The sequence below is a fragment of the Taudactylus pleione genome, unplaced genomic scaffold (genome assembly GCF_031769625.1).
Source record: "Taudactylus pleione unplaced genomic scaffold, aTauple2 ptg000202l, whole genome shotgun sequence".
In the NCBI taxonomy this organism is placed as follows: domain Eukaryota; kingdom Metazoa; phylum Chordata; class Amphibia; order Anura; family Myobatrachidae; genus Taudactylus; species Taudactylus pleione.
The window spans coordinates 7,643,697-7,657,520 of NW_028284604.1; the positions used below are offsets into that span (position 1 = coordinate 7,643,697).

Genomic DNA, 13,824 nt, shown 5'->3' on the forward strand with positions numbered 1-13,824 from the left:
TTATAGTTACCGTTCTCTATGAAATCGTCCTTTTTAAATGGTCCCTACCAACTTGCCTTCGACCAGCGATGCGCTGGCACATATGGACGATAGCGATATCGTCCATCGGCCGGTCAACTTGCTCAATATCGAGCAAGTTACTGTAAGGACCCGCGATCAACGCTAGCGTTGGTGGGCAGTTGGTGGTGTGTTGGATGATCTATATAGATCATCCAACATACCAGGCACAGTGCAGGGCGATCAGCCAGCGATATCACATCACATCACTGGCTGATCGCTACGTGTGTATGCACCATTTGAAAGATATGTTTGAAAGATATCTTTGAAGTTGTTGGTGGTACAGATCGTACCATGTGTATGCACCATAACTGTGCCAGTTGTTTCTTTGGTTACTTCACCCATTTTCTCAAGATATGACCACTCTCCCATGGCCTCATTTTGTGAATAAAAAGCCTTATTCATATTTGCTGTGTGTTACCTTCCTGGCAAAATTCCATCTGGCTAGAGTTTGGCCAGCACAATGTCTGTATTAATTGACACAACGATTCAACATTCCTTAGGATCATTCCCCTTTAAAATTGAGCGTAATGTCATTAGCACTAGACTGATGAGAATATCTTGCTATGATGCTAAAACTCCCTCTGATAATATGTGACCTATGATCTGTTTCCTCCCTGAAAATCTCTTGGGAAGATGTACACCTTCTGTCAGTTCTTTGATTTTGTTACCAACAATTCAAGTCTAATCTTATGTGACAAAGAACACACAACAAATTGTTCGTAGTTTTTAGTCAACATAAAATATTAACAAACATAAAGAAGTCATGGTTGGAAAGGGAAGTAAATCCCATGATTCAGTAGCTGGTAGAACCACCATAAACGGCAATGTTGAGTAATCACTTTTAGAATGCGTTTATCAGTCTCTTATATCATATATGAGGAATTTGTCCTGCTCCTTTTTGCAACATTGCTTGAGGTCATTAATGTTTGACAGCATGTATTTATGCACAACTATCTTAAAGCTGTACTACCACCTAGTTTAGGGATTTTCGACTCCAGTTCCCAACAGGTCATGTTTTCGGGTTTTCTGTCTGTGGAAACAGGTAAGGTAAGGCCCCCATACATCAGCAATCATTTGGGGCAAATATGAGTCTACAGTACTGCTCCATACAGCAATATTTTCTGGGGTTCCGCCTATTCTGTTTCATTCACGATTTATAAAATAGGAGGGGCGTGAACAGGAGGACCAATCAGAAGCTACTGGGACTTGTTCCGTCTTTTCTCATGGTTAGGTCTAGAACGAGGTGGTGTACTGGACCTCTGATGTCACAATCACGTGACCCGCGGTGAAAGAGGGAGGGGCAAGGTTCAGAACGGGGCCAAAAGTGTCCCTGCGCGGGCTTGCTTCGCTCACCATGCTTCGGGCACAGTGGCTCACTTTGCTCGCCACAGGTTTATATTCCCCCTCTCTGCCCATGTGGATGGCAACACTGGTAACGGTGCAGCCCTGTTGCAGCGGTCACGTGCTTGTGATGTCAGAGGTCCTTTCTCCAACTTGGATCTAGCAATAACCCTTTCCTCATGTTGCTCACTCTTACTGTTTTGACAGAGACCTTAGACCGAGATCACTGTGCATAGTTTTTGGGTTCTTTTGTAATGTTTTTTGGGCTGGCCTAAACAACCTTTAGCTCTCCAAGTTGCAGTGAAACAACAAGTCCCAGCATGCTCTGCCAGCTATATGCTATCATCTATGCCAAACCATATTAGGGCCTGTAGAGCTACAGGTTGTCCAGGCCTGTCTTGTAAGCATCACCTTGTCTGATCATTGAATGAATTTGTTATGCTTGTCCATTCCTGAGATGATCTGCGCCTCTGGTCTCAATTTGTAAAGCTGCCTCACTGTAGAATGATGGACTTAAAATGTAGTGAAATGGCCTCATAGCCCTTCCCAGAGTGATGATCAGTGAACAGTTGCTTCTCTGAGGTCATCACTTGGCTTGGTGTTAACAATAAACCTAAATGACCTGCCTTCTTTTTCTGTATAGAATGGCCAGTGATCAAATATCGGAGTGCACTTGATTAGCAGCATCTGACTCCTCTTCATAATGATAGTTACACAGTAATGGTGTACTTATCACACACAGGTTCATGTTGGCTTATTTTCTGTGGAATTATTCATGACAAGGTAAAATATGTTCTAGATTATTTGTCACATGGGGCTAGAAATTAGTACTTGGTGAGCATTAGATGATTGATAATCATGTCTGCATATATTAAAACACAGTTGTTCCTTTTTTACATGGCAGAGTAGACAGTATATGCAGCTGATACAAAGTGTGCATCATTGTAGGAACGGTGAGGTCTAGCAGAACAGCTATCCCTGTTGGTGAAACATAATATAATAGTACATTTAGAGAATGGTAATATTGTTTTTCAGTCTGAGGATTGTCACATATTTATCTATTATATATCTATACCTCTATCTATATAGCGCCAGCATGTAATGTCTATGCAGACATGAGGACAGTAGGCAAAATCTCCTCACAGATAGTGCTCAGATTGGGAGTTCACGGCCCCAGCTCTGTGAAGCAGCAATACTCACCACTGTGCCACCTGCTTCAGCTTGTCTTTCTAGACTGTAAAATGCATATGGGTGAAAATAAATTGGCTACCATGTGATGTGACATGGTTATCAGAATAAAAAGGTATAGCATGTTTGTGTGCTATTCAGGGTGAAAACCTGCCTCTCTATTTGCACTGTGAACAGGAAGCAGCTGTGTACCTGTGGTACAAAAAAAAGTTTTATTAGAATAAAAAAATATAGTTTTTTTTCTGTCTCATGTTCTGACCATTTAATTTGTTACACAAGCAAGGGTCCCATTGCTTTCCCTGTACATCTGGTGTTTACCAGTCATGGGGCAATTCAATTAAATGCAAATTGCCCACGTTGTTAACCCTTGACTAGCGGATTTCTGCTCGCACCCTCCAGTGGTGCCACCAGAAATCTGACTAAACTAGTGCCAAGACGCTGGTTTCCAGCTTAGTGCATGTGCTAACAGCATTGAGTCCAACACTTAAGACGTAGAATGCGGGTTGCCGCGACTAAACACCCGGCATTACGCACAGTAACCTGCATCTCCCGACTTTAGTACCAGGGCTTAATGGGGACAGTTGAATAGCTCCAGGCACTCATTCCCTGCGCTATTCAGTATTGCATTTAATGGAATTGCTCTTTGTCAATAACACTTCAAATTACATTATCTGTTCATTTAGATTGCATATAGCAACAGGTGTACTATAAGTACATGGAATTGTGTTCATGCAGGTACATATGAATGTAATCTTTCTCTGCATTTTATGCTCTGAATTAATCATTTTCATTCCATCTATAGTCTGACAATAGTGCTAATAGCTATTTTGTATAGTACATAGACCGTTCAGGTGGCTGTGACACCCTTTCATTGTTTATCTAATGTCCTCTAAATAATTACATCAACTGTTTAATTAAATGTAAAAGAGAAACAACAATTTGTATGATGAGATGGAGAATAACGGAACATGATTGCATTGTCTGATCATCTAAGGGTCATACCACATTGGGACACTGGTTGGTTGCCCTGGCATTGGTGGTGGTCATTATTAGTGTACATGCTTTCAGTGTGTGCTAATAAGTATTTTGACTTTCTATCTCACTACAGGCCTGGGGGGAGCCCAGCATGGCTGCAGCTTCGTATGACCAGCTGTTAAAGCAAGTTGAGGCGCTGAAAATGGAGAACACAAACCTTCGACAAGAACTAGAAGATAATTCCAATCACCTTACAAAACTTGAGACTGAAGCATCAAACATGAAGGTATACATGCTGAGAAATGACCACAGATTAAATGTATATCAATGTATATCAAGCAAATACCTTTACACAAGTCACTACAGAGCGAATAGTGTGCCTCTTCCCTATCTGACACTTCCACTTTACCCTCCCTGCTGTATGTGCAGGCGCTTTGTTACGTTCCCTCCCTGCTGTATGTGCAGGCGCTTTGTTACGTTCCCTCCCTGCTGTATGTGCAGGCGCTTTGTTACTTTCCCTCCCTGCTGTATGTGCAGGTGCTTTGTTACGTTCCCTCCATGCTGTATGTGCAGGCGCTTTGTTACCTTCCCTCCCTGCTGTATGTGCAGGCGCTTTGTTACGTTCCCTCCCTGCTGTATGTGCAGGCACTTTGTTACCTTCCCTCCCTGCTGTATGTGCAGGCACTTTGTTACCTTCCCTCCCTGCTGTATGTGCAGGCGCTTTGTTAAGTTCCCTCCCTGCTGTATGTGCAGGCGCTTTGTTACCTTCCCTCCCTGCTGTATGTGCAGGCGATTTGTTAAGTTCCCTCCCTGCTGTATGTGCAGGCGCTTTGTTACGTTCCCTCCCTGCTGTACGTGCAAGCGATTTGTTACGTTCCCTCCCTGCTGTATGTGCAGGCGCTTTGTTACGTTCCCTTCCTGCTGTATGTGCAAGCGATTTGTTACGTTCCCTCCCTGCTGTATGTGCAGGCGCTTTGTTACGTTCCCTCCCTGCTGTATGTGCAAGCGATTTGTTACGTTCCCTCCCTGCTGTATGTGCAGGCGCTTTGTTACGTTCCCTCCCTGCTGTACGTGCAAGCGATTTGTTACGTTCCCTCCCTGCTGTATGTGCAGGCGCTTTGTTACGTTCCCTCCCTGCTGTATGTGCAAGCGATTTGTTACGTTCCCTCCCTGCTGTATGTGCAGGCGCTTTGTTACGTTCCCTCCCTGCTGGGCATATCGATCAGTTCTATCTCTGCTGTGATGCTCTCTGATCTGTTATGTTCTAATATTTTAGTAGGTGTTAAACATCCATGACTTTAGCACTTATTCTAACATGCTACAACGGAAGATTCAATGGAGGCATGAATTGCCCGACTGTATGTATGTGAGCAGCTTCTTGTACTCCTATACATTTATCTTGAATGCATAGGGGAATTTAGCACAGCATTTTAACTGCTGTAAAGTCCTTACTTAAGGATTTGCAATGAAGACTAAATACTACAGGTTCTGTTCTCAGTGCTGAAAATATTATTAGAAAAAGCTCATTTATTTGCTGACCTTTGTTTCCAGACATGACCTGCCCTTTGCTTTGCTCAGCTTTGTATAATGGGTTATTGATTTTATTTTTCGTCAGCGTTGCTCGTGACGATCAATACTCTGACACGTTACTTTATTCTTAACCCATCCCAGTCCTGCCAAAAACAAGCCAGATAAATTCTAAGCTGTGGGGATCTATGTAGGCAGTGTAATCGGGAAGATTTGGGGGGTAACTGGTGTATTGGAGAGTGGATGGTAGTTGTGTAAGATGCAGCCTGTGTGTCATGTTGCACACGGTAAAGCCAGGTACACACTAGACGATGTGTCGGACGACATATCGTCCACATCGGCCGGTGTGTACTGTCTGTCCCTGACTATGCGGGCTCCCGTACATTGGCAGCGACATCGTCTGTTGGTCCTGCATGCAGGTCTGACGGACGGTGTTGTCAGCGGGGGTTATGTTGCTGAACGCAGCATGGCCTCTGCCGACGCTCCCGGGATCGGCAAGTGTGTGTGCACTTTCCTATGCCGGGACCCCCGCCGGGTCCCACCTCCTACGATATCGTGCTGGAGACACATGGGTTAATGTGTACCCAGCTTAAGAGAAGAGGCGTCCATTGTTGCTGCTGGCTATATAATCTGTGTTCACCTTCTGTCCTCTCAATCGTTTTTATCCACACACAGCAATTGTATTATTTATGTAAGTTACACAGCTGTCCTTGTAATTTGTCATTCTTTTTCACAATTGTTTCAGAAAGCTTTCTTCAAAGAACAAATATGTCACTTGTTTTGCAGTAAATCGCATAGGGCTCTAAACTATGTACAATGTAACCCTGACACTAATATACAGCATGATGCCTATATCAGCAGTCCTATCAGGCATAGACTCGCTGACAGTTATCACCACTATAAAAAGGGGGGGCTGGGCTGCACAACCTAATTACAACATTATCAGAGGTGCTACCATGCTGAGACCTGTAGTTCTATTGCAGAAAAAAGGGGGGAAGCTGATACACACTCTAAGTACTAAGAATAATAAATATAAAAAATATATAATAAAGTATTAATTAAAATGGTGTTATATAGAGGTTCTTAGTACATATGTGGCCAAAGATGTTTGCCCACCTACCACTTCATGGTGACCTCATCAGGTGGGTCCCTAACATCCCTAATACTGACACATTGTATTAATTTATCTAGGACTTACCTGTAATAGCCCCCATTACATGTATGTACTGTAATGCAAGGACCAATACTAATTAAAATCAGCCGGGGCAGGTAGGAGGTGTGCTAGCCCAAGAGAAGGGGTATCGCACCTTCAAGTGTACCTTAAATACACATACATGGGAAAAAAAGGGGGGGCACTATATCCGCTGCCGGCCACTACAAGTATGTTAGTAACGTTTTCATTTAGTAACTTCTTGTATTGTACTATGAACCTTGCAACCATTTCCCAATGGAGAGTTATGTATCAGTGTATTTAAAAATGAAACTATTTGTTGGGTTTGGTCCCTGTTGTCTGAATACAAAAGATGCTTATACAGTTTACCATTAGTCACGGTATACAAATACTCCCTAGTAGAGTCTCACACACACGTAATAATGGGCCAGTAGACATATAGGGGTCAAGTCAATTTAGGAGTGAGTTGGTGGCCTGTGAGCCATTTTTACATTTATTTTTTAAACTTGTATAAAAATAGAGACATCACTTTACAGACTTTTTTCTGTAACCCAAAACACTGTTAAGACCTTACTTTGCTAATAAACACTTTACAGCCATCATTTCTCCACCATTAATAGATATGCAAAAATGTCCTTATGGCCACTAACAGCCTTCTATACTGTCCTGCTATCTTTTGGGGTCCAGGATGACTTGTCCTAGGTCACTTTTGGTAGAAAAGTCATGTGACCCCGCTAATCAGCATTTCTAATTGAATCTCGCATTTTGAGGGTGTGGCAATGCCACCATATACGAGTTTTACAGTTGGTGGCGTAAGCATAATCTAAGGGGTCTGTTCAATTTAAATGCGAGTTTGCAAAACCCAACCTGCATCTAATTCAGGGGTGGGGAACCTTATTTCTGCCGAGGGCCATTTCGATATATATATATAACATTATTCGCGGGCCCGGACGTCACACGGGGGCGGGGCCACAATCGCCGGTGATTACAGCAATGCCCGGAGCATCCTGAGGATTCTCCAGGGAGCTGTAAGGGCAGCAGTGTGACAATCTAAAACATCCTAAGGATGCTCCAGGTGGCACTGCTGCATATATTTTGGCTGCAGGGTGCCATTTTAGGCACCCTGCTAGCCAGACGAGGCTAGCAGATAAATGCGAGGGCCGGACCAAATGAATCCGCGGGCCTTATGCGGCCCTCGGGCCTGAGGTTCCCCATCCGTGATCTAATTGAATTGACTCAATGGATTGTGCTTCAGTCACCAACTGTGAAATGTCAGCAGGCACCACATCATCCTGACACCAGGCACCACTTCATCCCGACACCAGGCACCACTTCATCCCGACACCAGGCACCACTTCATCCCGACACCAGGCACCACATCATCCCGACACCAGGCACCACATCATCCCGACACCAGGCACCACATCATCCCGACACCAGGCACCACATCATCCCGACACCAGGCACCACATCATCCCGACACCAGGCACCACATCATCCCGACACCAGGCACCACTTCATCCCGACACCAGGCACCACTTCATCCCGACACCAGGCACCACTTCATCCCGACACCAGGCACCACTTCATCCCGACACCAGGCACCACTTCATCCCGACACCAGGCACCACTTCATCCCGACACCAGGCACCACTTCATCCCGACACCAGGCACCACATCATCCTGACACCAGGCATTGGACAATTCCCAATGTATAAAACACAGGACATAGGTAAGGTGTTTGCAAACCAGGCATAACCTTAAATGATCTCCGTGTTAGAAGGAATGCTTTTTGCTCTGTATTCATATTTTTTGTAAATCTGAAAATTAGCATTACAATATCTAGAACGCACATTAAGTGAAAATGTTGCTAAAGGAAATGATTGAGAGAAGCTGTAGTAGTGAAGTTACATTTGAATAATTTACTGTGTGTTTAAATGTCTGTATGTCTGGAACATATAACATTCTGTAAAAGACATTTGCCGGCTGTGTTTAATTCTAAAGAGAACTGTTAACAGATCCTAAAATCGTAGTTATACAAACAGTTCCAATTATTTTTGGTTTCTGTGTAATTTCTGAGAAAACCACATAATGAAAGTCTCATTGTATTTTGTTGATTTTATATAAACACTGTTCAACCAAATCAAATATTTAAACAAGACACTTTATAAATGTCAGTAAAGGAGGACATCCTTAATTTAGGAGAGAACTTTTTTCCTTGGGCTATAAAAGTGAGTTCTGAAAGGGCACAGTGTGAGAAATGTAATACTGGGGATATGTCAGTGTGGCGAGAACTATGCACAGTCCCATTTCCCCAGCAACAGTCTTTACAGGCCATTAACGGGGGACTGCTCATATTCTGTAAATCTAGATGTTTATATGGTGGATCCAGCATGCATTAAAACCACATACAGTGAGGTTGAGTATCATCTGTTGCTCTCTCTTCACAAGCAATCCTGTGTTTTTATCAAGTTCCATAGATATGTAGATAATGATATAAGCAGTCGCTGTGCTGGAAATGCATCCCATGTGCAGGTGCAACAGTGCTCTCAATGTTCTGCAGTGTACATCCCCCTTCACTTGTGTCTTTAGCACCCCCTAGTGTAAGTCTTCTGAAATAAGCCCTATTTGTTTGCTTCTATTCTTTAATGAATATTAGTGTGTTTTAGTTGCTGCAAAGAAATAATGCACACTTGGACGACCATATAGGGGAAATGTTTGTGTATCAGCAATGTTTTTGTAAACTGTACTAAGAAAATATCAGAATTTGGTTCCCATGCGTACTGTGATACAGATAGAGAGAAGGCTGCAGTAGCGGTCACAATAGCTAGTAACCAGCAAATTACGTGTTTAAATACAAGTAATACATAACTATGGTATTTTTGTCGCTGTTTAAGACTAGTTTTATACAAAAGCTACCTTTTAGCATTAAAATATATGTGCACTTAATCCCCCATTTTATGTTTCCTGAAATGGTCTCTCATTCCCCCCAATGCTTTCTAGTAAGCTGATTTTTACCATCCATTTTACCCTGTTGCAAGTATTCAGTACATTACAGACATTGATATATTATTTAATTATTTTTGGCTGGCCCAGTGGCACAATGGTTATCCTTTGCTGCCTAACAGCACTGTGGTAATAAGATTGATTCCGACCAGAGCTCTGTCTGTGTGGAGTCTATACGTTCTCCACATGTTTGGATTTGCTTCGGGTACGCTGATTTCCTCGCACACTAGAAAGATATGCTGGTAGGTTATTTAGACTTTCCCTTATTACATCCTCCCAGTTTTGACAAAGTTTTTCATGAGATGTCTGACATTCTATTCATATTTGCCATGCAGTTGAATATAAGTTGTTTTTCACTATTGTAAGAGACTGAATAGCCTAACCACTACAATGCAAGTGGGCTTACTAACCAAAGGTTTGCAGTGTCTCAGAATACATTGTTGTCCGTCATCTCTCCAGCTTCTTCAACTGGATACATATGGAGTATCTATTAAATGGTTTCATATATATCATGGTGGTCATTGTCTTTTTTCTTAACATTCATATAGCGCCAACATATTCTGTTGTGCTTTACAGTTGTGACCTGGAAACTGTTGTTGACTCAGTAATTTATGCCAGCCTATCTTTGCCCCCACCACTACTGTCAGTGGCATTTTATGCAAATGATGGAGGAGACTGTTAATCAAGCATTTTAGTAAATTGTGACCTATAGCTATGAGACGTGGAATAGCAAGAAGTGTTAACATTTCTAACTTGGTTTTATAGATCCTTCAGCATAACTGCATGTGGACTCTAAGGTCTACTGTAAACTATACTTTTTTTCTTCAGGGTCCACAGGAACTACCTTGGGGTATGTTGGAGTGATCCATTGCACCAAAACACTTACAACTTTCCAGATCCCAGCATGCATAGGGCCTCCTTCCTATTTCCTCTCCCCCCAGCCACAGGCATTCAGTTTTTTGTTTGTTGTGCGGCAAGTATCCATACGCACCAGTTGTAACAGCGGGACTGCTTAGGCAGTCCCAGGCTTTTCTTTTTTTGATTTACCTTAGTTTTGGAAACTGCTGAGTTTAGCAGTACTAGGCGCTGAATAGGACGCATGTACTGCGGCTCCTTCTACCTCCGCTGATGCCGAAATGCCAGTATCGCTATATGCCCTGGGGATTTCGGCGGACCACAGCGAGTCTTAGCTTGCGGCATTGCTGGGGTCCGGACTGCAATTAGATTAACTGAGATGGTAAGGCGTTCCTCGTTGTGGGGAATCGTGCGGTGCAGTCTGGGCCTCCGGTGTAGGAGGTGCATGGGAGGCTGCTGCGGGTGAAGGGTTCGTCAGCATGTCCTCACTAAGGTGGCCGGGGCCATATCGTCTGTCACCGGGGACGGGTAGCAGACTCACTAGAGCGCACTAGTAAGCGTCTGCTACTGTGAGGCCAGCGTACCCGTGCCATCAAAATCGCAGTTTAGGGGAGATAGGCGCTCCTCCAACCCAGACGCAACTTCCGGTGTGGATTCCCGCATCTGGTTTGCTACTTTTGACCTGACGTTGCCTCAGGATTCTGACTCTGCCTCCTCATCACACTCTGATACTCAGTTCTGGTTCTTACTCAGTGGAGCAAGACCATCAATCCTCTGGATGTCCCCTCTCTGGTGAGAGCAGTTAGATCTGTCCTAAGTATAGAGGAAGAGGCGGTTCTGCCGAAATCTAAGACTCCGGTCTTTAGGCGTCATAAGGTGGCTAAATATTATTTCCCTTAGTCTGAGCAACTGACTACTCTCATGTCTGAAACATGGTGTACTCCAAATAAGCATTTCCATGCTACAAGGAATTTAACCTCTCTGTACCCATTTTCGCTTGGTGAATGTAACAAATGGGAAGTTCCTCCCAACAGTTGATGCTTATGTAACTAACTTGATCAGGAGCTCTACGTTACCCATTCCTTCCGCATCCTCACTAAAGGAGGTTACAGATAGAAAACTTATTTGAAATCCGTGTTTTCATTATCTGGAGCGATTACCAGACCAGCTATGGCTGTGGCCTGGATAGCCAAAGCTATGGAAGAATGGACGACGTCTCTGGAAGATAACATGCCTGATGCTACCAGAGAACAGCTGTTTTATCTCTCTCAGATGAGAGAGGCAGCAGTGTATGTTGGGGAAGCGGTTATTGATGCGGGTATCTTGGCTTCTAGGGTATTGGCAACAGCTGTTGCAGCTCGGCGAACCCTTTGGCTAAAAACCTGAAAGGCTGATACAGGGTCCAAGAAGGCCTGGAATCTTTGCCTTTTGTTGGGAAAGTACTGTTTGGGCCAGAACTGGATGACATTGTGACTTCTCTGGCAACATCTAAATCTGCTGGGTTGCCATCTACAACTACCCCTAATTATAGGCAGTTGTCAGTTCAGTCCTTTCGCCCACAGAGTACGGCAAAGGGGCAGTCTTCCTCTAGACAGGGTAATTCCCAAAACAAACCTCAGACCAAGAAATCTTGGTCAACCAGATGTCCAGGTTCTAAGCTGGACGGTAAGTTCACTGCCTGATGGGACGAGCCTCCCCCTGGGGTCTCAGGGTTGGAGGCTGACTTCTACAGTTTTCTCAGGCTTGGCATAAGACCACTACAGATGTCTGGGTTCGAGAGGTGGTCTCTCAGGGTTACGCCCTCGCGTTCCTGAGGCATCCCCATCAGAGGTTCGTTGGTACAACCCTTCCTTCAAACCCAGTCAGAGCCTTGGCCTTCCGGGAGGCTATTGCTGCCCTGCTGAGGTCAGGGGTTATAATCCCCATTCCTGTAACGCAACAGGGAAGAGGTTATTAATCAAATTTGTTTTTGCATCAGAAACCAAATGGGTCACATCGCCCTATTCTGAATCTGAGGTCTCTCAACAAGTTCATCCATTTAACCAAGTTCCGTATGGAAGCCCTGCAGTCAATTATGCTGGCGATAGAGCCTGGAGATTTGATGGTCTCCCTGGACATACAGGATGCGTATCTGCATGTTCCTATTGCGCGATCCCACAAAAGGTTTCTGAGGTTTGCTGTAGGTCGGCAACATTACCAATTTCAGGCTCTAACCTTCGGCCTGTCCACAGCCCCTCGGGTATTTACCAAGATAATGGCAATTATGATGGCTCATTTCAGACGACAAGGAGTCGGGATAATGCCATATTTGGACGACCTCCTGATTTTGGCACAATCTCAGAAGATGTTACAACATAATCTCTAAATGACCATTGCCTGCTTACAAGAGCACGGCTGGATAATCAGTTGGAAAAATTCTTCTCTTTCTCCAACTCAGCAGATGGTGCACTTGGGGGCGCTGCTGGATTCCTTGGGGCAAAAGATTTTTCTACCAAACACAAGATTGCAGCACTACAATCTTGTGTGCGCAGTCTACTGTGCAAGCAGAAAGTGTCAGTTCACTTGGCAATGCAGGTACTGTGCTCCATGATATCCACCTTCGACATGGTGGCTTATGCCCAGTTCCACTCCAGGTCCCTGCAACAATGGATTCTGTCTCATTGGGGTGGTCAGTATCATCGGATAAAGTCTCAGATGATCCGCTTCTCGCCAGAAGTTCGGCTCTTCCTCACATGGTGACTGCAGACTACTTCTTTAGACAAGGGTCGCCCGTTATGGGTCCCAGATTGGGTACTCCTCACCACGGATGCAAGTCTGCGAAGATGGGGAGCGGTGACAAGTCGTCACACCTTTCAGGGAAGGTGGATGGCTCAGGAAGGTCACCTACCGATTAAATATTTTGGAGCTTCGTGCAGTGCACAGAGCACTCATTCTGGTGCTGGACTTCCTTCAGGAGAGGCCTGTCCAGATTCAGTCTGAAAACGCGACCGCAGTGGCCTATATCAATCATCAGGGAGGCACACGAAGTCCGGCAGCCATGAAGGAAGTGGCGAACATTCTGCTGTGGGCCATCTTCCAGCAATCTCGGCAATATTCATCCCAGGAGTCCTCAGCTGGAAAGTGGACTTCCTAAGTCGTCAGGACATACGCCAGAGAATGGGCTATTCATCCGGAGGTCTTTCAACCCCTGGTGGATAAGTGGGGACTACCAGACATAGACCTTATGACGTCACGCCACAACCACAAGGTCCCCAGGTACGGGTCCAGAACAAGGGACCCCGCAGCCGCCTTCGTGGACGCTCTGGCAGTAAGTGGGACTTCAGATTGGCATACCTGTTTCCTCCAATCTCCCTCCTCCCAAGGGGCGTCAGAAAGTTCAAGCATGGAGACAGCAGGATAATACTAATAGCTCCTGCCTGGCCCAGGAGACTGGTTCACCTATCTGACATGTCTATCCATAGACGGTCCGCTTCCACTGCCTCTACGACCGGATTTGCTAGTACAGGGTCCCTGCCTATATCCGGATTTACTTTGGCTGGCTTTGACAGCATGGCTCTTAAACCTTTGGCCTTTAAGACGGAAGCTTCCTCTACTTCTGTGATCCAGACTATGCTGAGGTCAAGGAAGCCTGCTTCCGCCCGCATCTATCACAGGATTTAGCATTCATTTTTTTTATTGGTGTTCCCACAGAAAATATGATC

General features: G+C 44.7%; 1 protein-coding gene across 1 annotated transcript in view; it reads left to right on the plus strand.

The window, feature by feature from the left end:
* The window catches only part of APC (APC regulator of Wnt signaling pathway), a 117,008-nt gene that overhangs the window by 43,847 nt on the left and 59,337 nt on the right, over nucleotides 1-13,824 (plus strand). Inside the window, exon 2 of the mRNA XM_088477686.1 lies at nucleotides 3,698-3,850. Coding sequence (XP_088333812.1) covers nucleotides 3,716-3,850 — 135 coding nt within the window. The 5' untranslated portion in view covers nucleotides 3,698-3,715. The remainder of the gene's footprint in view (nucleotides 1-3,697; nucleotides 3,851-13,824) is intronic.